The sequence below is a fragment of the Pseudophryne corroboree genome, chromosome 7, assembly GCF_028390025.1.
Source record: "Pseudophryne corroboree isolate aPseCor3 chromosome 7, aPseCor3.hap2, whole genome shotgun sequence".
Classification (NCBI taxonomy): domain Eukaryota; kingdom Metazoa; phylum Chordata; class Amphibia; order Anura; family Myobatrachidae; genus Pseudophryne; species Pseudophryne corroboree.
Genome location: NC_086450.1, coordinates 333,478,729 through 333,501,987, shown reverse-complemented (window position 1 = coordinate 333,501,987; position 23,259 = coordinate 333,478,729). Strand labels below are relative to the sequence as shown.

The window sequence follows — 23,259 nt, the reverse complement described above, 5'->3', positions numbered from 1 at the left end:
ACCTCTGCTTCAAAGTCAACCGGTGCTGATCCAGTCGGACAACATCACGGCAGTCGCCCACGTAAACAGACAGGGCGGCACAAGAAGCAGGAGGGCAATGGCAGCAAGGATTCTTCGCTGGGCGAAAAATCATGTGATAACACTGTCAGCGTTGTTCATTCCGGGAGTGGACAACTGGGAAGCAGACTTCCTCAGCAGGCACGACCTCCACCCGGGAGAGTGGGGACTTCATCTGGAAGTCTTCCACATGATTGTGAACCGTTGGGAAAGACCAAAGGTGGACATGATGGCGTCCCGTTTGAACAAAAAACTGGACAGGTATTGCGCCAGGTCAAGAGACCCTCAGGCAATAGCTGGGACGCTCTGGTAACACCGTGGGTGTACCAGTCGGTGTATGTGTTCCCTCCTCTGCCTCTCATACCCAAGGTACTGAGAATTATAAGACGGAGAGGAGTAAGAACTATACTCGTGGCTCCGGATTGGCCAAGAAGGACTTGGTACCCGGAACTTCAAGAGATACTAAGAAGGGACTTGCTTCAGCAAGGATCATGTCTGTTCCAAGACTTACCGCGGCTGCGTTGGACGGCATGGCGGTTGAACGCCGGGTCCTAAGGGAAAAAGGCATTCCGGAAGAGGTCATCCCTACCCTGGTCAGAGCCAGGAAGGAGGTGACCGCACAACATTATCACCGCATTTGGCGAAAATATGTTGCATGGTGTGAGGCCAGAAAGGCCCCCACGGAGGAATTTCAACTCGGTCGATTCCTGCATTTCCTGCAAACAGGAGTGTCTATGGGCCTCAAATTGGGGTCCATTAAGGTTCAAATTTCGACCCTGTCGATTTTCTTCCAGAAAGAATTGGCTTCAGTTCCTGAAGTCCAGAAGTTTGTCAAGGGAGTACTGCATATACAACCCCCTTTTGTGCCTCCAGTGGCACTGTGGGATCTCAACGTAGTTCTGGGATTCCTCAAATCACATTGGTTTAAACCGCTCAAATCTGTGGATTTGAAATATCTCACATGGAAAGTGACCATGCTGTTGGCCCTGGCCGAGGCCAGGCGAGTGTCAGAATTGGCAGCTTTGTCTCACAAAAGCCCATATCTGATTGTCCATACGGACAGGGCAGAGCTGCGGACTCGTCCCCAGTTTCTCCCTAAGGTGGTGTCAGCGTTTCACCTGAACCAGCTTATTGTGGTACCTGCGGCTACTAGGGACTTGGAGGACTCCAAGTTGCTAGATGTTGTCAGGGCCCTGAAAATATAGGTTTCCAGGACGGCTGGAGTCAGGAAAACTGACTTGCTGTTATCCTGTATGCACCCAACAAACTGGGTGCTCTTGCTTCTAAGCAGACGATTGCTAGTTGGATGTGTAGTACAATTCAGCTTGCACATTCTGTGGCAGGCCTGCCACAGCCAAAATATGTAAATGCCCATTCCACAAGGAAGGTGGGCTCATCTTGGGCGGCTGCCCGAGGGGTCTCGGCTTTACAACTTTGCCGAGCTGCTACTTGGTCAGGGGCAAACACGTTTGCAAAATTCTACAAATTTGATACCCTGGCTGAGGAGGACCTGGAGTTCTCTCATTCGGTGCTGCAGAGTCATCCGCACTCTCCCGCCCGTTTGGGAGCTTTGGTATAATCCCCATGGTCCTTACGGAGTCCCCAGCATCCACTTAGGACGTCAGAGAAAATAAGAATTTACTTACCGATAATTCTATTTCTCGTAGTCCGTAGTGGATGCTGGGCGCCCATCCCAAGTGCGGATTGTCTGCAATACTTGTACATAGTTATTGTTACAAAAATCGGGTTATTATTGTTGTGAGCCATCTTTTCAGAGGCTCCGCTGTTATCATGCTGTTAACTGGGTTCAGATCACAGGTTGTACAGTGTGATTGGTGTGGCTGGTATGAGTCTTACCCGGGATTCAAAATCCTTCCTTATTGTGTACGCTCGTCCGGGCACAGTATCCTAACTGAGGCTTGGAGGAGGGTCATAGGGGGAGGAGCCAGTGCACACCACCTGATCCTAAAGCTTTTACTTTTGTGCCCTGTCTCCTGCGGAGCCGCTATTCCCCATGGTCCTTACGGAGTCCCCAGCATCCACTACGGACTACGAGAAATAGAATTATCGGTAAGTAAATTCTTATTTTATTCTCATACTGGAGCAGTCCTTAGACCGACAATTGCGTCGGCATGGGTGTGTAGCGCGATTTCAGCTTGGACAGATGAGCTGACAGCTGATTTTGATAAGATGGATAAGGATACTATATTCTTAACTCTAGCCCATATTAAAGACGCAGTCTTATTTATGAGGGATGCTCAAAGGGACATTGGTTTGCTGGCTTCTAGGGCCAATGCCATGTCTATCTCTGCGAGAAGATCCTTATGGACTCGCCAATGGACGGGTGATGCAGATTCCAAAAAACATATGGAAGTTCTACCCTATAAGGGAGATGTATTGTTTGGGGTTGGGCTGACGGACCTGGTTTCCACAGCTACAGCAGGTAAATCAAACTTTTTACCATTTATTCCCCAACAGCAAAAGAAAGTACCACCCTATCAGATGCAGTCCTTTCGGTCGCACAAGCCCAGAAGAGGTCGGGGATCCTCCTTCCTCGCCAGAGGTAAGGGCAGAGGCAAAAGAGCACCTGCTTCGGCAGGTGCCCAGGAACAAAAGTCCTCCCCGGCTACTCCAAAGCCCACAGCATGACGCTGGGGCTCCCCTGAGGGAGTCCACACCGGTGGGGGCACGTCTTCGACTTTTCAGCCAGGCCTGGGTCAGCTCAGGCCTGAATCCTTGGGTGTTGGAAATGGTTTCCCAGGGTTACCAACTGGAATTCGAGGAGGTGCCCCCGCGCCGTTTTTTCAAATCGGCCCTACCAGCTTCCACATCGGAACGGGATGTAGTCTTAGCTGCAATTCAAACGCTGTGTCTACAGCAAGTAATAATCAGGGTTCCCCTGAACCAGCAGGGAAGAGGTTACTACTCAACCCTATTTGTGGTCCCGAAACCGGACGGTTCGGTCAGACCTGTTTTGAATCTGAAATCCCTAAACCTGTACATAAAAAGATTAAAATTCATAATGGAATCACTCAGAGCGATAATAGTCAATATGGAGGAGGGGGAGTTTATGGTGTCTCTGGACATAAAGGATGCGTACCTTCATGTCCCCATATATTCCCCCCGTCAGGAATACCTGAGATTCGCTGTGCAGGATTGTCATTACCAATTTCAGATGTTGCCGTTTGGGCTTTCCACGGCCCCGAGGATTTTCACCAAGATAATGGCGGAAATGATGGTGGTCCTGCGCAAGCATGGTGTCACAATTATCCCATACTTGGATGATCTCCTAATAAAAGCGAGATCAAGAGAGAAATTGCTGAGCAGTGTGGCGCTCTCTCTGAGAGTGCTCCAGCAACACGGTTGGATTCTAAATCTACAGAAGTCACAGTTGATTCCGACAACTCGACTAACGTTCCTAGGTATGATACTGGATACGGAACAAATGAAGGTTTTTCTCCCACTGGAGAAAGCCCAGGACATCCAGAGCATGGTCAGAGACCTGCTAAAAACGAAAAGGGTGTCAGTTCACCAATGCACTCGAGTTCTGGGGAAAATGATGGCGGCCTACGAGGCCATTCCCTTCGGAAGGTTCCATGCAAGGACTTTTCAATGGGACCTTCTGGACAAGTGGTCCGGGTCCCATCTGCACTTACATCGGAAAATAACTCTGTCCCCAGGGGCCAGGGTGTCTCTCCTGTGGTGGTTGCAAAGTACTCACCTGCTGGAGGGTCGCAGGTTTGGAATTCAGGATTGGATCCTGGTTACCACGGACGCGAGCCTCCGAGGATGGGGAGCAGTCACACAAGGAAGAAGTTTTCAGGGACTGTGGTCAGACCAGGAGTCCTGTCTACACATCAATGTGTTGGAACTCAGGGCCATTTACAACGGCCTTCGACAAGCGGAGAGTCTTCTTCGAAACCTACCGGTTCTGATTCAATCAGACAATGTCACAGCAGTGGCTCATGTGAACCGCCAAGGCGGGACAAGAAGCAGAGTCGCAATGGCGGAAGCCACCAGGATTCTTCGCTGGGCGGAAAATCACGTAAGCGCTCTGTCGGCTGTCTTCATTCCGGGAGTGGACAACTGGGAAGCAGACTCCCTCAGCAGACACGATCTCCATCCAGGAAAGTGGGGACTTCATCAAGAAGTCTTTGCAGACGTAACACGTCTTTGGGGAACTCCTCAAATAGACATGATGGCGTCACGCCTCAACAGGAAGCTTCGGAGGTATTGAGCCAGGTCTCGGGACCCTCAGGCAGTAGCAGTAGACGCTCTGGTAACACCGTGGGTGTTCAAATCGGTCTACGTGTTTCCTCCTCTTCCTCTCATCACAAAAGTGTTGAGGATCATAAGACGAAGAAGAGTACAGACGATACTCGTTGTCCCAGACTGGCCTCGAAGGGCCTGGTACTCGGAACTACAAGAGATACTCACAGGAGATTCCTGTCCTTTTCCTCTGAGGGAAGACCTGTTGCAACAGGGGCCCTGTGTATTTCAAGACTTACCGCGGTTACCTTTGACGGCATGGCGGTTGAACGCCGAATCCTAGCGAAAAAGGGGATTCCGGAAGAGGTCATCCCTACTTTAATAAAGGCTAGGAAGGAGGTGACGGTAAAGCACTATCACCGTATCTGGTGAAAGTATGTGTCTTGGTGTGAGACCAAGAATGCACCTACGGAAGATTTTCATCTGGGTCGTTTTCTCCACTTCCTACAGACAGGAGTGGATATGGGCCTGATATTAGGCTCTGTTAACGTACAGATTTCGGCCCTCTCGATTTTCTTTCAGAAGGAATTGGCTTCTCTTCCAGAAGTCCAGACGTTTGTAAAGGGAGTGCTGCACATCCAGCCCCCTTTTGTGCCTCCAGTGGCACCATGGGACTTGAACGTGGTGTTGCAGTTCCTAAAATCACACTGGTTTGAACCGCTTAACAAGGTTGAGTTGAAATTTCTTACCTGGAAGGTGGTCATGTTGTTGGCCTTAGCATCAGCAAGGCGAGTGTCAGAATTGGCGGCTTTGTCACACAAGAGCCCCTACTTGATTTTTCATGTGGATCGAGCTGAATTGAGGACACGTCCGCAATTTTTGCCTAAAGTGGTTTCTTCATTCCATATGAATCAACCTATTGTGGTGCCTGTGGCTACAAGTGACCTGGAGGATTCCAGATCCCTGGACGTAGTCAGGGCCTTAAAGATTTATGTAGCCAGGACGGTTAGAATTAGGAAAACAGAGGCTCTGTTTGTCCTGTATGCGGCTAATAAGATTGGCGCACCTGCTTCGAAGCAGACTATTGCTCGCTGGATCTGTAATACGATTCAGCAGGCTCATTCTACGGCTGGATTGCCGATACAAAATTCGGTTAAGGCCCATTCCACTAGGAAGGTGGGTTCTTCTTGGGCGGCTGCCCGAGGCGTCTCGGCATTACAGCTTTGCCGAGCGGCGACTAGGTCGGGGTCAAACACTTTTGCTAAATTCTACAAGTTTGATACTCTGGCTGATGAGGACCTAGCGTTTGCTCAGTCGGTGCTGCAGAGTCATACGCACTCTCCCGCCAGATTGGATGCTTTGGTATAAACCCCATGGTCCTTACGGAGTCCCCAGCATCCTCTAGGACGTAAGAGAAAATAAGATTTTAAACCTACCGGTAAATCTTTTTCTCCTAGTCCGTAGAGGATGCTGGGCGCCCGTCCCAGTGCGGAAACTCTGCAAGACTTGTATATAGTTGTTGCTTACATAAGGGTTCTGTTACAGTTGGAATCGGTCTTGGACCGTTACTGTTATTGTTCATACGGTTAACTGGTTATGTATGTTCCAGGTTACATGGTATGATTGGTGTGGGCTGGTATGAATCTTGCCCTTGGATTTCTAAATCCTGCCTTGTATTGTCCATCTCCTCTGGGCACAGTTCTCTGAGGTCTGGAGGAGGGGCATAGAGGGAGGAGCCAGTGCACACCCATAGAAAAAGTTCTTTTTAGGTGCCCTATCTCCTGCGGAGCCCGTCTATACCCCACGGTCCTTACGGAGTCCCCAGCATCCTCTACGGACTAGGAGAAATAGATTTACCGGTAGGTTTAAAATCTTATTTTTTTATATATTTTTTTTAATGTGATACAGCCACAAAATTATACTTTTTTGGGAGCATACTGTGGGCAGGTTACCAGTACACACAAGGATTTCACAACTAAGGACCCTTCCAAATCCTTTACCTCTTAACTGGCCAATATTTTTTTCGAGAATGTTGACTAAATTGTGAATATTGTTTTCCCTTCCCTTAATTTATCAAGTTATGTAAATAATAGCTATTGACGCCTGATTCGGTATAATTTTACCAACAAATATGCAGATTTGTTAATTATAATATATCTGGTTTAAATTGCTATTTACTAAAGATCTAGATATATATTAGAGAGAGAGTTAAAGCAGGAAAGGATGATCACCTATCACTGTTGTAAGGGGACGAGGAGAGACTGAGGAGTGACACGGTAGCAGTGAGGTGTGGTGAATATGCACAATAAAATTTTATATAGAGTTGAATAGGAGAACCAACCTATAATGTGTTCATATCTTAGTAAAGTATTTTATACAAATTAACAGACGTTTGGAATTTCTCCAGTCAGAAATATACTGTACAACTTTACACGATGGACTGTAAGATCATCCCTTCCAAAGACCTTGTCTTGGGTTGAGTTGATCTTGCAGTCCATCATATACGGTTACAGTAGGGGTGGGCAAAATACGGCCCGCTGCCTCCCACCTGCATGCAATGACAAGCGGCCCGACAGGGCCGCTTGTCATTGTCCCGGCCAGCTTCCAGCCCAGGTCACCAGCAGCGGCTGCGAGCTGATGCCTGCGGCAGCGCGGCTCTCTTAACCGCAGCCGGCACTATGCGATCTCTCCCCCCCTGCTCCCTGTCAGCGCAGCTCCTCCCCCTGCTACTCTCACTCACCCAGCCAGGCAAAGCTCCGCCTCTGAGACAGGGGGAAGGACTGCTTGCTTTGCCGTGCGGAGAATGGAGGGCTCTCAGTAGCAGGGGTCTCTCGGGGCATGTGTCCTGGGCCCCCCTCCTTTAATGGGCCATCCCTGATTATCAGAAGTAAGAAAGAAGGAGGAAGTAGTGTCCCTGCAGGGGGCGGGGCTATCCAGCACGGAGCACAGCCCTGATGCTCCTGCACTTTATATGCATGGCAGGTAGGATGATGGACTTCCAAAGAAGTCAAAGTTTTCATGCAGTGACATTCTTTCATTTAAGGTATGAGGGACCATAACTTATATTATGTCTGTGTAACTGTAAATGATAATGTGCCTGTAACTCTGTGTATGTGTCTGTATATGTCTCTGTGTAACTCTATATGTGTCTATAGCTCTGTATATGTGTCTGTAGCTCTGTATGTGTCTGTAGCTCTGTATACGTTTCTGTAGCTCTATATGTGTCTGTGTAACTCTATGTATACTGTATGTCTGTAACTCTGTATATGTGTCTGTGTAACTATGTATATGTAGCTCTGTGTATGTGTTGGATCAGTATGATTCACCGCCACTTGGGATCCCGTCGGTCAAAATACCGACGCTGGGATCCCGATATCTCGAAACTGACAGGGGTGAGTAAGGGGTGTTCTCCCTTCTCCCCAACCCCCTAACCCTCCCTCCCCGCAACCTAACCCTTGGTGCCTAACCCTAACCACCCCCCATGGCTGCCTAAACCTAGGGCCCTTTCCCCAGTAGCCTAACCCTAACCCTCCGAGGGCGGTTCCCAACCCTAACCTCCCCTCCCCGCAGCCTAACCCAAACCCTCCCCCCCCACCCACAGTGTGTAAAAGAGAGCTCTACCTGCTGTAATGTAAAAGGGGCTCTACCTGGTGTAATGTGTGTAAGTGGCGCTACTGTGTGGCATCATTTAAATAATGGAGACTATTGTGCAGCCTAATATGAATCTGTATGATTTTTTGGCCACGCCCCTTCCACACAAGCCACATCCCTATATTTTTGGCGCATGGAGGAGGGGGGGGAGCTGCTATTTTGTGTGCGGCCCTCGAATACTGACAGGAAAGTGTCAAGTGGCCTCTCAGCTGAAATAATTGCCCACCCCTGGGTTACAGTGAGCTCTGTCATCAGCAAGTTTCTCTTCCTACAGCCACGGGTGTTTAAAGTCAACAGTTTAGCGACTTGCCTGGCATAATTGCAAATATGAAAAGACAGCGCTCAGATTGGAAGTGGTATAATAATATAAACGGTTAATTTAATAACATTAAAAAATATACATAGTTATGGTAGACTTACCGTTGATAACTCTATTTCTCCTAAGTCCACAGTATCCACAGGATAAACATTGGGATATGAGGTAGCATCCGCAGATTGGCACCAACGATCAAAAGCTTTCAGCTTTCCTAGAATGTAACGTGCTAGTCCCCTATATCCCTGCCTCCTGGCTCAGACAATTTAGTTGTTTTCCAAAGCTCAAGGCAGGAGCATCATAGAGAGCCCTAATCGGGCGAGAAGAACACACATGGGGGGTAATTCTGAGTTGATCGCAGCAGGAATTTTGTTAGCAGTTGGGCAAAACCATGTGTACTGCAGGGGAGGCAGATATAACATGTGCAGAGAGAGTTAGATTTGGGTGGGTTATTTTGTTTCTGTGCAGGGTAAATACTGACTGCTTTATTTTTACACTGCAATTTAGATTGCAGATTGAACACACCACACCCAAATCGAACTCTCTCTGCACATGTTATGTCTGCCTCCCCTGCAGTGCACATGGTTTTGCCCAACTGCTAACAAAATTCCTGCTGCGATCAACTCAGTATTACCCCCATGCACACACTTCCTTACAAGAAGGAAGAGTTTAATAGGTGTAAGGATCCTCAAATCTGGTGCGTCAGGGTGGGATCCCTGTGTATGCTGTGGACTTAGGATAAATAGAGTTATCAACGATAAGTCTAACATAACTACGTATTTCTCCTGCAGGGTCCCCAGATTATCCACAAGATAAACATTGGGATGTCCCAAAGCAATTTTAGTAGAGGGGACGCTCCTGATTGAGCAGGAGAATCCTTCGCCCAAATGCAGCATCCTGAGAGGCAAAGGTATCAAAGGCATAATGTCTAATGAATGTGTTAATGGAAGACCATGTGGCTGCCTTAAATATCTGTTCAGCTTAAGTACCACTTTGTGCTGCCCATGAAGGACCTACCTTACGAGTAGAGTGAGCAGAGACATTAGCCGGAATAGGGAGATCAGCTTGAGAATATGCTTCTGAAATAGTCATCCGAAGCCACCTCGCCAGTGTCTGCTTGTCAGCAGGCCATCCGTAGAGAACTACAGATATATAGGGAAAGGAAAGACAAAAGAATTCCTTTTTGGGAGCACTCTTCAATGTAAATTCATACAAGATAGATTCAGAGTATGAGTCAAAGATAAATTGTGTAATGATGAATCATCTAAAACATAACATTTATTCTGTTTTTTAAAATAAAGACCTGTACGGTCAAGATTTAAAAGTCTCTATCTTACTCACTAATATGAATTCAAGACAAAGAAAAAAAGAGAAGGGTGAAATATATAAAAATTGGTTGTGAGAGTATATAACAGTTGTTGTTCCACCAGTGTTTCAGATAGAAGTATAGGTGATCATCTTAGCGATATCCACAATACCCAGTATTCCTAAGTGGTCTCCCATCCAAGTACTGACCAGGTCTATCCTATCAGCTTCCGAGATTAAAAGATCGGGCTGATTTCAGGATAATCTAACCTTGGACAGTAATGAAGATGATATCAGAAGGAAGAGAGAATCCACTTCTGCTGTCTGTACTCTGCCTGCTGCGTATCAATGGGTTAGTAGTCCCCAGGCTTTTCCAGATGAGAGAGTGTTGGAAAGAAGAACCATAACCATAGGGTGGTGGAAAATAGTTCAGTACAAATGATAATATTCCACTCTCAGTATTGGAAGAAAGAAAGACACTTCTGCTTTCTGTTGTGACAGCAAAGTGTACGCTGAGAAGAGCTGAACTCTCATCAGCACTGCTGTCAACCAGATGAGAGAGTGATTGAAAAATATAAAGTTATACACAATGGTTAAATAGTCAAGAGGAGTTCTTTTAAATAATTATTACTTTAATATAACATGAGAGATCTATCTCTCATGTTATATTAAAGTAATAATTGATCTACAAAAGTTTTTTTGGGAGCACCACCAATAATAAAGTACTGTTTAATGGTTTAGATATCAGCACTATTCATATTGGTTATATACTAACTTTACATATGTGGCTCTATGGTGTATTGCTGGTGTGAAACTGACAATTTGTATTGCATCCGTAGATAACAAAGAGTGTTTGTCTTTCTGATGGCACTGGTACAATCCACGTAGATCTTTAAAACACGGACTACGTCCAATGATGCATCTCCCGCAGAAAGGTCCGGCCCTTGGAAAGCCGGGACTACAATTTCTTCTTTAAGGTGGAATTTAGACACCACCTTAGGAAAATACCCAGATTTGGTTCTGAGAACCGCTCTATCTGGATGAAATATTAGAAAAGGAGGGTGACATAACAATGCCCCTAAGTCTGAAACTCTTCTAGCTGAAGCAATAGCCAGTAGAAATGGAACTTTAAAATCCACTTGCTTCAGTGGTTCAAATGGGGCAACTTGAAGCGCCTTTAGGACTAAACTTAGATCCCAAGGAGCTGTAGGAGGAATAAAGGGAGGTTGGATGTGAAGCATTCCTTAGAAAAAAGTGCGAACATCCTGTAGGTTAGCAATTTTCTTTTGAAACTAGACAGTCAATGCTGGCACCTGAACTCTCAAGTAAGCCACCCATAGACCTTTATCCATTCCTGCCTTAAAGAATGCTATGAGTCTGGAAACTCTAAAAGACCTAGGGTAAAATTTCCTGTCCCTACACCATTGAATATAGTCCTGCCATATTTGGTAATAAATGCGAGCTGAGGATGGTTTCCTTGCTCTAAGCATTGTTTGAATTACCTGTTGTGAGAATCCTCTTGCTTTCAGGATGGAAGTCTCAAGAGCCACTCCGTCAAAGAGAGACGATCCAGGTGCTTGTAATAGCAAAGACCCTGAGACCGTAGATGTGGATGTTGAGGGTGTAGGAACAGAATATTCACTGACAGCCTCTGCAGATCTGTGTACCAATGTCTTCTGAGCCAAGCCGGAGCTATTAGTATCAAGGTGCCCTTTCCCTGTTTTACCTTTCACATCACCCTGGGCAACAGGGCGATCGGTGGATACACATAGGCCAGACAAAAGTCCCATCTTACTGACAGGGCATCCACAAAGTTCGCTTTGGGATCCTTTGTCCTAGACCCGTATGCGGGAACTTTGTTGTTCTGACGGGAAGCCATGAGATCTATCTCCGGTAACCCCCACTTGTCCTCCAGAGTCTGGAAGCTCTCGGGGTGTAAAGCCCATTCGTTTGCATGAATGGTGTGTTGACTGAGAAAATCCGCTTCCCAGTTTAGGACTCCCGGAATGAACACTGCGGACAAGGCTGGACGATGAAGTTCTGCCCACCATAACATGCGGCTTACCTCCTTAATTGCTTTTTGGCTGCGAGTTCCTTCCTGATGATTGAGGTATGCTACTGCCGTTGCATTGTCTAAGCGAATTTGAACTGGTTTCCCCTGAAGAATGTCCTTTGCCTGAATGAGTGCCATATATATGGCCCGAAGTTCCAATATATTTGTCGGGCAACTTTCTTCCTTGGTCCACAGACCTCGGAAGCAACTTCTTTCTGACACTGCTCCCCAGCCCAGAAGACTGGGATCCATTGTCAGAACCTCCCAATCTGAGATCCAAACGGGTCTCACTTTGTCCAAATGGGATGTCTGTAGCCACCAGGCTAATGACCTTCTTACTTCCATTGGAAGGACCATAGTCTGAGTTTTTACTGATGTAACCCATCCCATTTGGAAAGGATCAGATGTTGTAGAGGCCTCAAGTGGAATTGAGCGTACTCCACCATGTCGAATGTCGACACTATAGATCCCATCACTCGCATGGCTGCGTGAATGGATACCCTTTGACTGTGTAGCAGCTCCTGAATCCTCGACTGTATTGTGGATATTTTGTTCAGAGGTAAAATTTTAAGACCCAAATCCAATACAGCCCCCAAGTGCGCCAGCCGTTGTGACGGAACCAGGGATGACTTTGCCCAATTTATGAGCCAAACGTGTCTCTGTAAACAAGCTGCAGATGACACTGAAGGAATTCCTGAGATTGTGCCAGGATTAATAAATTGTCGAGGCATGGAAAAATCCTTATCCCCTGTCGACGGAAATAAGCTGCCATTACCACCATTATTTTGGTGAACACTTTGGAGCTGTGGCCAGTCCAAATGGAAGGGCCTGAAACTGAAAGTGTCGCTGGAGGATAGCAAACCTGAGGTAGCACTGATGGGACTGTGCTATAGGAACATGCAGGTAAGCATCCTGGATATCCAAGGATACCATAAAATCCTCCGGCTCCATGGCCAAAATAATGGAACGTAAAGTTTCCGTATGAAAACGAGGCACCCAAATGTACTGGTTCTGCACTTTGAGAATGGGCCGAAACGGCCCATTTGGCTTCTGGACTAGAAACAGGTTGGAATAAAAACCCTGTCCTCGTTGCGCAGGAGGAACTGGAATTATCACTCCTGATTGAAGCAACTTCTGAAGTGCCTCTTGCAAGGCCCTGGCCTTTGTTTCCACTGAAGACTGGCTGGTACAAAAAAACCTTTGTGGAGGGTGTTTCTTGAAGGCAAACGCATAACTCTGTGATACCGCTTCTTGCACCCAGGCATCTGTGGTGGACTGCTGCCAGATCTGTGCAAAATGAAGACGTCTGCCTCCACCTTGGGATCCCCCAGGTGGAGGCCCGCACCATCAGGCTGATGGCTTATCTGCTGGCCTGAAAGCAGGCCCTCTGGTAGCCCAATGCTTTTTAGTCTTACCAGACTTATCAGATTGAGACTGTTTGCCATAACCCTTTCCTTTTTGCTTTTCCCTGTGTACGGAAAATCTGGAAACCTAGGTTTGGATTTGTGTGTTAAAGGAAACTTCACGTTCTTGGAGTCTGCTTCTGGCTCCAAAATACTTTTAATTGTTTACCAAAAGAATATCTCCAGTAAAAGGCAAAGTCTCTAGAACTTTCTTGGACTCTGAGTCAGCCTTCCATGTACGTAGTCAAACAGCTCTGCAAGCTGCTACTGCTGTGGCTGATGCTTGAGAGGCAATAGTACCCATATCCAAGGCTGCGTCTTCCATAAAAATAGCCGCCTGTTTAATATGTGCAATATGGGATTTTTGCTCTCTAGATGCCAACGAAAGATCATCCTCCACTGCATCAGCCCAGGCTGCCACTTCTTTTGCCATCCAGTCTGAAGCCGTGGCTGGTCTTACATTTGCCCCAGACAAGTAGAAAATGGTTTTTAAAAAACCATCTATTTTCCTATCCGTAACATAATTTAATGATGTCGAAGGCAGAAGTAATGTAGATTTTTGCACCAATCGAATGACATGCATATCTACTTTGGAGCCACCTCCCTTTTTAAACAGTCCCCAGCTGGAAGAGGATAATGGGAATTCCATTTCTTTGGAATTCTAAACTTCTTACTGGGTGTTACCAAGCCTCTTGCATAATCTCCGTCAGCTGTTCTGACCCCAGAAATGCAGTCCTGACTGTTTTGGGACATTTAAACACAGGTGCTTTGGATTTTAACAAAGGCTCTGCTGCTTCCTCTAAGGATGGAATGACTTTCATTGCACTAATTAGCTCTGGCTTTCATTGCACTAATTAGCTCAGGTATATCCACTGAGCTGGGACCTTCATCCTCATCTCTTTATGCAGACCCGGAATGTGAGGAGTCCTCCTCTTCCTCCGAGGAGTCCTCCTCTTCCTCCGAGGAGTCCTCCTCTTCCTCCGAGGAGTCCTCCTCTTCAGTCCTCCGAGTCCTCTTCAGTCCTCACTGCTAGTGAACTTATGTTTCACCGATCAGGTGTCATCCACTCTGCCTCTCACCACTGTCCCCTCACTGTAGGAACCGACAAATAAGCATGTGGAGGGATGCCTGAAGTCTATTACTCCTTTACGGGTGTTGTACATAGACCACGATTGCGTCCTCTTGGGGCTGCAAAATAGATTGATGACTGGATCAGGCATTAAAGGAAGAGCTACCCGAGGATAGATCTGACAATGCCACTCATTCCCTGTCTCACAATACCATCGCCACCTTTTTCTATACCAGGAGGCATCCCCTGAGGCGGGTGTGTTGGCTGCCAAGGTGTTGAATACGTCTGTCGTGGCTCGCCATATAATGTGGTTGAAGTCATGGAAGGTGGACCTGGACTCCAAAAGTCCTTGGAGGTATTCCCTTTTACTGGGGGCATCGTATTTGGGAAAAACCTAATTAAAAAAATGGATGTGAATCGGTGGCTACTATGACTGCCTTTCTCCCAAATGTTACTCCTTCTGCACCGAAGGCAAAAGGTACCACTTTTCCCTGCTTTCGGCCTTAAGGGAAAGCGAAGGTCAGACATACCCGAGATTGTCTTGTGCTCCCAACAACCACTAAGCCCAAGGCCTAACAATCCTGGGCTGCTTGTCATCCTGCTTCTCATGACAAGCCTGCTGCATGACAGGACAGGCCTCCCCCTGGGGGATCCCAGGGTGGGGGGCCGACTTCTACGATTCATCCAGGTCTGGTTAATGACCACTTCAGATGCATGGGTGCGGGAAGTTGTCTCTCACGGGTACGCAGTCTCATTCAAGAGACGTCCCCCTCGCCAGTTCTGCACCACGGTTATCTCTTCGTTAAAGGCGCAAACTCTACAGATGGTTGTGCGTTCCCTCCTGGATAACAGGAGTGGTAGTGCCGGTGCCTCTGTTCCAGAGAGGCAGAGAATACTACTCGACCCTGTTTCTAGTCCCGAAACCTGATGGGTCTTTCCATCCTATTCTCAACCTCAAATCACTGAACAAGTTTGTGTCCAAGTTCCGTATGGAAACACTGTGCTCAATTGTACTGGCTATGGAACCCGGAGACTATATGGTATCCCTGGATATATAAGATGCTTACCTGCATATGCCTATTGCCATATCACATCAGCAATATATGCTGTTTGCTATTATCAACCTGCACTATCAATTCCAGGCTCTGCTGTTTGGACTGGCCACGGCCCCTTGGATCTTCACCAAGGTTATGGCCATGATGACGGCTCATCTCCGTCGCCAGAGAGTCAGGATCCTGACGTGACTGGACGATTTGCTGATTCTGGCAGACTCCCACGATGTCCTCCTCAGTCATCTACAACTGACTGTAAACTTCCTACAAGCCCACGGGTGGCTCATCAACTGGAAGAAGTCCTCACTGGTCCCTGCTCGGAGCATGGTGCACCTGGGGGCACTACCGGACACACACAGCCAAAGACTGTTTCTGTCTCCAGAGAATGTCCTGAAACTTCAGGACAGGATCAGATACTTCCTCTCTCGCCCAAGAGTGTCGATATACTCGGCGATGCAAGTATTAGGCCTCATGGTGTCGGCTTTCGACATGGTAGAGTACGCTCAATTCCACTCCCGCCCTCTACAGAGGTTAATCCTTTCCAAGTGGTATGGCCTGCCTCATCGGATCAGGTCTCAAATGATCTCCTTGACTCCAGAGGTTCGTCTGTCACTGAGCTGGTGGCTACAGGACCAGCAGTTGAGCAGGGGCCGTCCCTTCTGGATCCCCTACTGGGTCCTACTGACTACGGCCGCCAGTCTGAGGGGTTGGGGCACGGTGCTGGAGCAGCAACACTCTCTCCAGGGTATGTGGACCAAGGAGGAATCTCTCCTCCCGATTAACCTTCTGGAATTGCGGGCAATGTTCAATACTTTGACTCTTGCCCTGTCTCTGATACAGAACAGGCCTGTTCAAGTACAATCAGACAACGCCACCACGGTGGCATACATAAACCATCAAGGCGGCACTCGAAGCCGTATGGCAATGATGTGTCAAAAATCCTTTGTTGGGCGGGACGCCATCTGCCAACAATATCTGCAGTGTTCATTCCGGGAGTTCTCAACTGGGAAGCGGATTACCTCAGTCATCAGGGCGTACACGCCGGAGAGTGGAGTCTTCACGTCTTTCAACTCCTAGTGGACAAGTGGGGTCTACCAAATGTAGACCTGATGGTGTCACGACACAATCACAAAGTTCCGGTCTTAGGATCAAGAACAAGGGATCCTCAAGCAGCGTTTGTGGACGCACTGGCTATTCCATGGAACTTTCGGCTGCCCTACATGTTCACTCCAGTGTCACTTCTGCCCAGGGTACTACGGAAGTTCAAGCAAGAAGGAGGAATACTACTTCTAATCGTTCCAGCGTGTCCCAGACGGCATAGGTTCTCAGACCTGCAGGGTCTATCAATAGCGCGTCTTCTTCCTCAACGCCCAGACCTCCTCGTTCAGGGCCCTTGTGTCTATCCGGACCTGGCCAGCCTGGCTTTGACGGCGTGGCCCTAGAAGCTTCACTCCTGAGGGCCAAATGATTCTCCGAGGCGGTTATCCAAACTATGCTAAAGGCCCGCAAACCGGCTTCTGCACGGATTTATTATAGGATCTGGAATCCTTACTTCACCTGGTGTGCTGCTAGGAATTACAATGCTTCCAAGTTTAGTACTTCCAGACTTCTGTCTTTTTCGCAACAAGGCCTGGATTTAGGACTTCGTCTGGCCTCCTTCAAGGTTCACATATCTGCCTTGTCAGTGTGATTTCAGAGAAAAATTGCGTCTATACCTGACGTTCATACTTTCACTCAGGGCATACTGCGGATTCAGCCTCCCTATGTCCCTCCTGTAGCTCCATGGGATTTGTCTGTTGTCCTGAATGCTCTGCAAGAGTCTCCATTTGAACCTCTTGAGTCAGTGGACTTTAAATGGCTCACAGCCAAGGTCCTGTTTCTGTTGGCTATTGCCACTGCTAGAAAGGTGTCGGACTTAGGGGTTTTGTCCTGTCGTACACCCTTTTTGATATTTCATCGTGACTGAACAGTTCTTAGAACTCGCCCTGGTTATTCACCTAAGGTGGTGTCATTTTTTCACCTTAATCAAGAGATTGTGGTTCCAACCTTAATCTCTTCCGGATTGTCCTCCAAAGAACGGTCTTTGGATGTGGTACTGGCTCTCCGTATATACAGTATGTGGAGAGGACTGCCTCTATTAGGAGATCAGATACCCTGTTCGTACTGTTTGGTTTGCACAAACGTGGCTGGCCTGCGAATAAGCAAACCTTGGCTAGATGGATTAGAATGGTGATTGCACAAGCTTATGTGTAGGCTGGACTCCCAGCCCCTGCTGCTATTAAAGTCCATTCTACTCGGTCTGTTGGACCCTCTTGGGCGGCCCGTTGTGGCGCGTCCGCAGAACAATTGTGCAAGGCAGCTACATGGTCACACCTCGCAGAAAGAGATTTAACCATGGTAAGTATACCATAAATCTCCTTTGATTATTCATTAACTAGGTATCATATCCAGATAACCTGGTTTGAATAGAAGTTTATACATTTCATCAGATTTTCTTCACATCATTGTTTGAGCATTTTTGTATGTATGGTTCCACATGTAAATTATCATATATATTTGGAAATTGGAACTGTTCATATATTCAGTTGTTCAGTTTTATTGTTTAGATAAAGTACCCCTGATGAAGTCCTGATAGGGACGAAGCGTGTTGGGTCGATCTATTGTTCTACTTCTGTATCGTATGTTTCAACAAAGAAATACACTAAAAACTGAATGTAAAACCGGATATATCCGAAGACGACCTCTGTAAAATCACAGACGTATTCTGTTTTATTCTGTACTTCTATGAATACATTTTATTCTATGTAATTGAAAATTGGTTTTTTTTTAAACTGATGTATTAATATTATCGAAACAGTACCATACATGTAAGCACACTCAGATCTGTTTGTTTGCTGTTTTCCCCCGAACCTTTGCTAACAGGAGGTTCCTCTAGAGGTGCTGCTCTTTCATTCTCTTAGCGTAATTGGGTACCCTCCTTTTTTCATATAATATATTAGTGTGTAATATAGGGGTGCCGCCGGATTTCCCATCAGATGTGACGATGTCAGGGAAGTGGTTAAAGGTCAAGGTTGCAGCTCCCTGCTATATCTGCCTAGCAGCAACTCTATGCCACCGCCATTTTGCATATATATTTAAGTGCCAATGTTTTTCCTAACAGCTCGTGTTCTCATAAGTGATGGTAATGTGCATGTCTCGGATTCGGAAGATGAAGACGAAGGTGAGCATCGTTTTATATTTTCTTGTCGCTATACATATGATTATTATATGCATGTAAAAATACACATCAGTGTCAACATTAGATCATTTTTCATTCTACTTGTGTTGATCCAGAGGAATACCAAACAAATCCCCATCTACAAGATATGAAAAAAAATAAAATCTTCCTAACCCCAAAAATGTCAATGTATAAATTATCTGGATCAGTCACTTGCCACAATGTCCTCTATAAATGGCAGCTGTAATTACTTGGAAGGATTCTACAGCTTAATCACCCCTCCAGTCTGAAATTGTTACACTCATAACTACTCGTGGTCTTATATCCTTGTTAAAGAGTTATGCTGTCTAATGTGGCAGTTGACCGTTTTGTGAAAATTATATGAACCAGGCACTTCAGACACTCGTACCTTTTTATTAGAGTCTATTTAATACAGTACATGTACTTTGCATGATACAGTTTTAATGGATTTGTACAGATAATTCCCATGGCAATGTTTCTTTCCGTCTTTAGATATTTTTGCAAGGTTTAATACCTGTCACAGAGCATTACAGATCATAGCACAATACGTTCCATCGTAAGTACACATTTCTTTTACTAATTTAGAATTGCTCTCTACTTTTGTAGACTGTTGTTTTTCCTATGTTTCAGTTTCATCTGCTTCCCACGGAGAAATGTACTAGTGTATATTGGGGCTAATTCAAGTTGGATCGCAAATCGCGGTCCAACCGGAATTATTACGATCTCCCCGCATGTGCAGCGCCTGTCCTGCGCATACGCCAGCACTTTCTGTGGGAGAGGGGGGGCGCAGAAAATGCGATCGCCTGTGGACGGGGGCGGCAACGCTCAGCTTCCAGGGCGGAGACAGATCGTTGTGGGGGGCGGTGTGGCGCGAACAGGAGAAGTCTGAAGTCAAGAAGCCCACTGCTGGCATCTCAGATACAAGTCCTGTGTTTAAAGATGCAGTATTGGATCATCATCGTGACCATCAGTTGCAGCGTAGACCATCCAGTACATCTGCTTTGGAAAATGCAGAAACTGGCCTTGGCGTGCCTGACATCTTGAAGGACAATCCGTCCCCACCGTCACATTCACAGCTCTGCACATGCGCACTTAAGACATCAAAGGCATCAGATTTTCGTACCTCTCTGAATCAGGCCCCATGTTTAAAGTCCAATATTCAAATTTTTATTGTGATATTATTTCATACTACAGTTTATCTGTAGCAATCATACTTCTGGGAGTAGAATGGTCCTTTTGAAAATAATGGTAATTTCTCTAACGTCCTAGTGGATGCTGGGGACTCCGAAAGGACCATGGGGAATAGCGGCTCCGCAGGAGACTGGGCACAAAGTAAAAGCTTTAGGACTAGCTGGTGTGCACTGGCTCCTCCCCCTATGACCCTCCTCCAAGCCTCAGTTAAGATTTTGTGCCCGAACGAGAAGGGTGCAATCTAGGTGGCTCTCCTGAGCTGCTTAGAGTAAAAGTTTAAATAGGTTTTTTTATTTTCAGTGAGACCTGCTGGCAACAGGCTCACTGCATCGAGGGACTAAGGGGAGAAGAAGCGAACTCACCTGCGTGCAGAGTGGATTGGGCTTCTTAGGCTACTGGACATTAGCTCCAGAGGGACGATCACAGGCTCAGCCATGGATGGGTCCCGGAGCCGCGCCGCCGGCCCCCTTACAGAGCCAGAAGAGTGAAGAGGTCCGGAAAATCGGCGGCAGAAGACGTCCTGTCTTCAATAAGGTAGCGCACAGCACCGCAGCTGTGCGCCATTGCTCTCAGCACACTTCACACTCCGGTCACTGAGGGTGCAGGGCGCTGGGGGGGGGGGCGCCCTGGGACGCAATGAAAATACCTTAAATGGCTAAAAATACATCACATATAGCTCCTGGGCTATATGGATGTATTTAACCCCTGCCAGTTTTCCACAAAAAAGCGGGAGAAAGGCCGCCGAAAAAGGGGCGGAGCCTATCTCCTCAGCACACAAGCGCCATTTTTTCCTCACCGCTCCGTTGGAGGAAGGCTCCCTGACTCTCCCCTGCAGTCCTGCACTACAGAAACAGGGTAAAACAAGAGAGGGGGGGCACTAAATTGGCATATTAATATATACAGCAGCTATATTAGGGAAAAACACTTATATAAGGTTATCCCTGTATATATATATATATATATATATATATATATATATATATATATATATATATATATATATATATATATATATATATATAGCGCTCTGGTGTGTGCTGGCAAACTCTCCCTCTGTCTCCCCAAAGGGCTAGTGGGGTCCTGTCCTCTGTCAGAGCATTCTCTGTGTGTGTGCTGTGTGTCGGTACGCTGTGTCGACATGTATGAGGAGGAAAATGGTGTGAAGGCGGAGCAATTGCCTGTGTTAGTGATGTCACCCCCTAGGGAGTCGACACCTGACTGGATGGTCTTATGGAAAGAATTACGTGATAGTGTCGGCACTTTACAAAAGACTGTTGACGACATGAGACAGCCGGCAAATCGGTTAATACCTGTACAGGCGTCTCAAACACCGTCAGGGGCTATAAAACGCACGTTACCTCAGGTCGATACTGACACGGACACTGACTCCAGTGTCGACGGTGAGGAAACAAACGTATTTTCCAGTAGGGCCACACGTTACATGATCACGGCAATGAAGGAGGTTTTGAACATTTCTGATACTACAAGTACCACAAAAAAGGGTATTATGTGGGGTGTGAAAAAACTACCCGTAGTTTTTCCTGAATCAGATGAATTAAATGAGGTGTGTGATGAAGCGTGGGTTTCCCCCGATAAAAAAACTGCTAATTTCTAAAAAATTATTGGCATTATACCCTTTCCCGCCAGAGGTTAGGGCGCGTTGGGAAACACCCCCTAGCGTAGATAAGGCGCTCACACGCTTATCAAAACAAGTGGCATTACCGTCTCCTGATACGGCCGCCCTCAAGGAACCAGCTGATAGGAAGCTGGAAAATATCCTTAAAAGTATATACACACATACTGGTATTATACTGCGACCAGCAATCGCCTCAGCCTGGATGTGCAGTGCTGGGGTGGCTTGGTCGGATTCCCTGACTGAAAATATTGATACCCTGGACAGGGACAATATATTATTGACTATAGAGCATTTAAAGGATGCATTTCTATATATGCGAGATGCACAGAGGGATATTTGCACTCTGGCATCAAGAGTAAGTGCGATGTCCATTTCTGCCAGAAGAGGATTATGGACGCGACAGTGGTCAGGGGATGCGGATTCCAAACGGCATATGGAAGTATTGCCGTATAAAGGGGAGGAGTTATTTGGGGTCGGTCTATCGGACCTGGTGGCCACGGCAACGGCTGGAAAATCCACCTTTTTACCCCAAGTCACCTCGCAGCAGAAAAAGATACCGTCTTTTCAGGCTCAGTCCTTTCGTCCCCATAAGGGCAAGCGGGCAAAAGGCCACTCATATCTGCCCCGGGGCAGAGGAAGGGGAAAAAGACTGCAGCAAACAGCCTCTTCCCACGAACAGAAGCCCTCCCCCGCTTCTGCCAAGTCCTCAGCATGACGCTGGGGCCTTACAAGCGGACTCAGGCACGGTGGGGGCCCGTCTCAAGAATTTCAGCGCGCAGTGGGCTCACTCGCAAGTGGACCCCTGGATCCTGCAGGTAGTATCTCAGGGGTACAAATTGGAATTCGAGACGTCTCCCCCTCGCCGGTTCCTGAAGTCTGCTTTACCAACGTCTCCCCCCGACAGGGAGGCGGTATTGGAAGCCATTCACAAGCTGTATTCCCAGCAGGTGATAATCAAGGTACCCCTCCTACAACAGGGAAAGGGGTATTATTCCACGCTGTTTGTGGTACCAAAGCCGGACGGCTCGGTGAGACCCATTTTAAATCTGAAATCCTTGAACACTTACATAAAAAGGTTCAAGTTCAAGATGGAGTCACTCAGAGCAGTGATAGCGAACCTGGAAGAAGGGGACTATATGGTGTCTCTGGACATCAAGGATGCTTACCTCCATGTCCCAATTTGCCCTTCTCACCAAGGGTACCTCAGGTTTGTGGTACAGAACTGTCACTATCAGTTTCAGACGCTGCCGTTTGGATTGTCCACGGCACCCCGGGTCTTTACCAAGGTAATGGCCGAAATGATGATTCTTCTTCGAAGAAAAGGCGTCTTAATTATCCCTTACTTGGACGATCTCCTGATAAGGGCAAGGTCCAGAGAACAGTTAGAGGTCGGAGTAGCACTATCTCAAGTAGTACTACGACAGCACGGATGGATTCTAAATATTCCAAAATCGCAGCTGATTCCGACGACACGTCTGCTGTTCCTAGGGATGATTCTGGACACAGTACAGAAAAAGGTGTTTCTCCCGGAGGAGAAAGCCAAGGAGTTATCCGACCTAGTCAGGAACCTCCTAAAACCAGGAAAAGTATCTGTGCATCAATGCACAAGAGTCCTGGGAAAAATGGTAGCTTCTTACGAAGCGATTCCATTCGGCAGATTCCATGCACGAACTTTTCAGTGGGATCTGCTGGACAAATGGTCCGGATCGCATCTTCAAATGCATCAGCGGATAACCCTGTCTCCAAGGACAAGGGTGTCTCTCCTGTGGTGGTTACAGAGTGCTCATCTCCTAGAGGGCCGCAGATTCGGCATTCATGATTGGGTCCTGGTGACCACGGATGCCAGCCTGAGAGGCTGGGGAGCAGTCACACAGGGAAGAAATTTCCAGGGCTTGTGGTCAAGCATGGAAACGTCACTTCACATAAATATCCTGGAACTAAGGGCCATTTACAATGCCCTAAGTCAGGCAAAACCTCTGCTTCAGGGTCAGCCGGTGTTGATCCAGTCGGACAACATCACGGCAGTCGCCCACGTAAACAGACAGGGCGGCACAAGAAGCAGGAGGGCAATGATGGAAGTGG

At 47.1% G+C, this 23,259-nt stretch overlaps 1 protein-coding gene across 1 annotated transcript in view; it reads left to right on the top strand.

Annotated features, from left to right (window-relative positions):
- RRN3 (RRN3 homolog, RNA polymerase I transcription factor) overlaps nt 1–23,259 on the top strand; it is a 120,129-nt gene that overhangs the window by 11,164 nt on the left and 85,706 nt on the right. The window contains exons 6-7 of the mRNA XM_063934354.1: nt 18,273–18,332; nt 18,843–18,906. Of these exons, the coding sequence (XP_063790424.1) occupies nt 18,273–18,332; nt 18,843–18,906 (124 nt within the window). The remainder of the gene's footprint in view (nt 1–18,272; nt 18,333–18,842; nt 18,907–23,259) is intronic.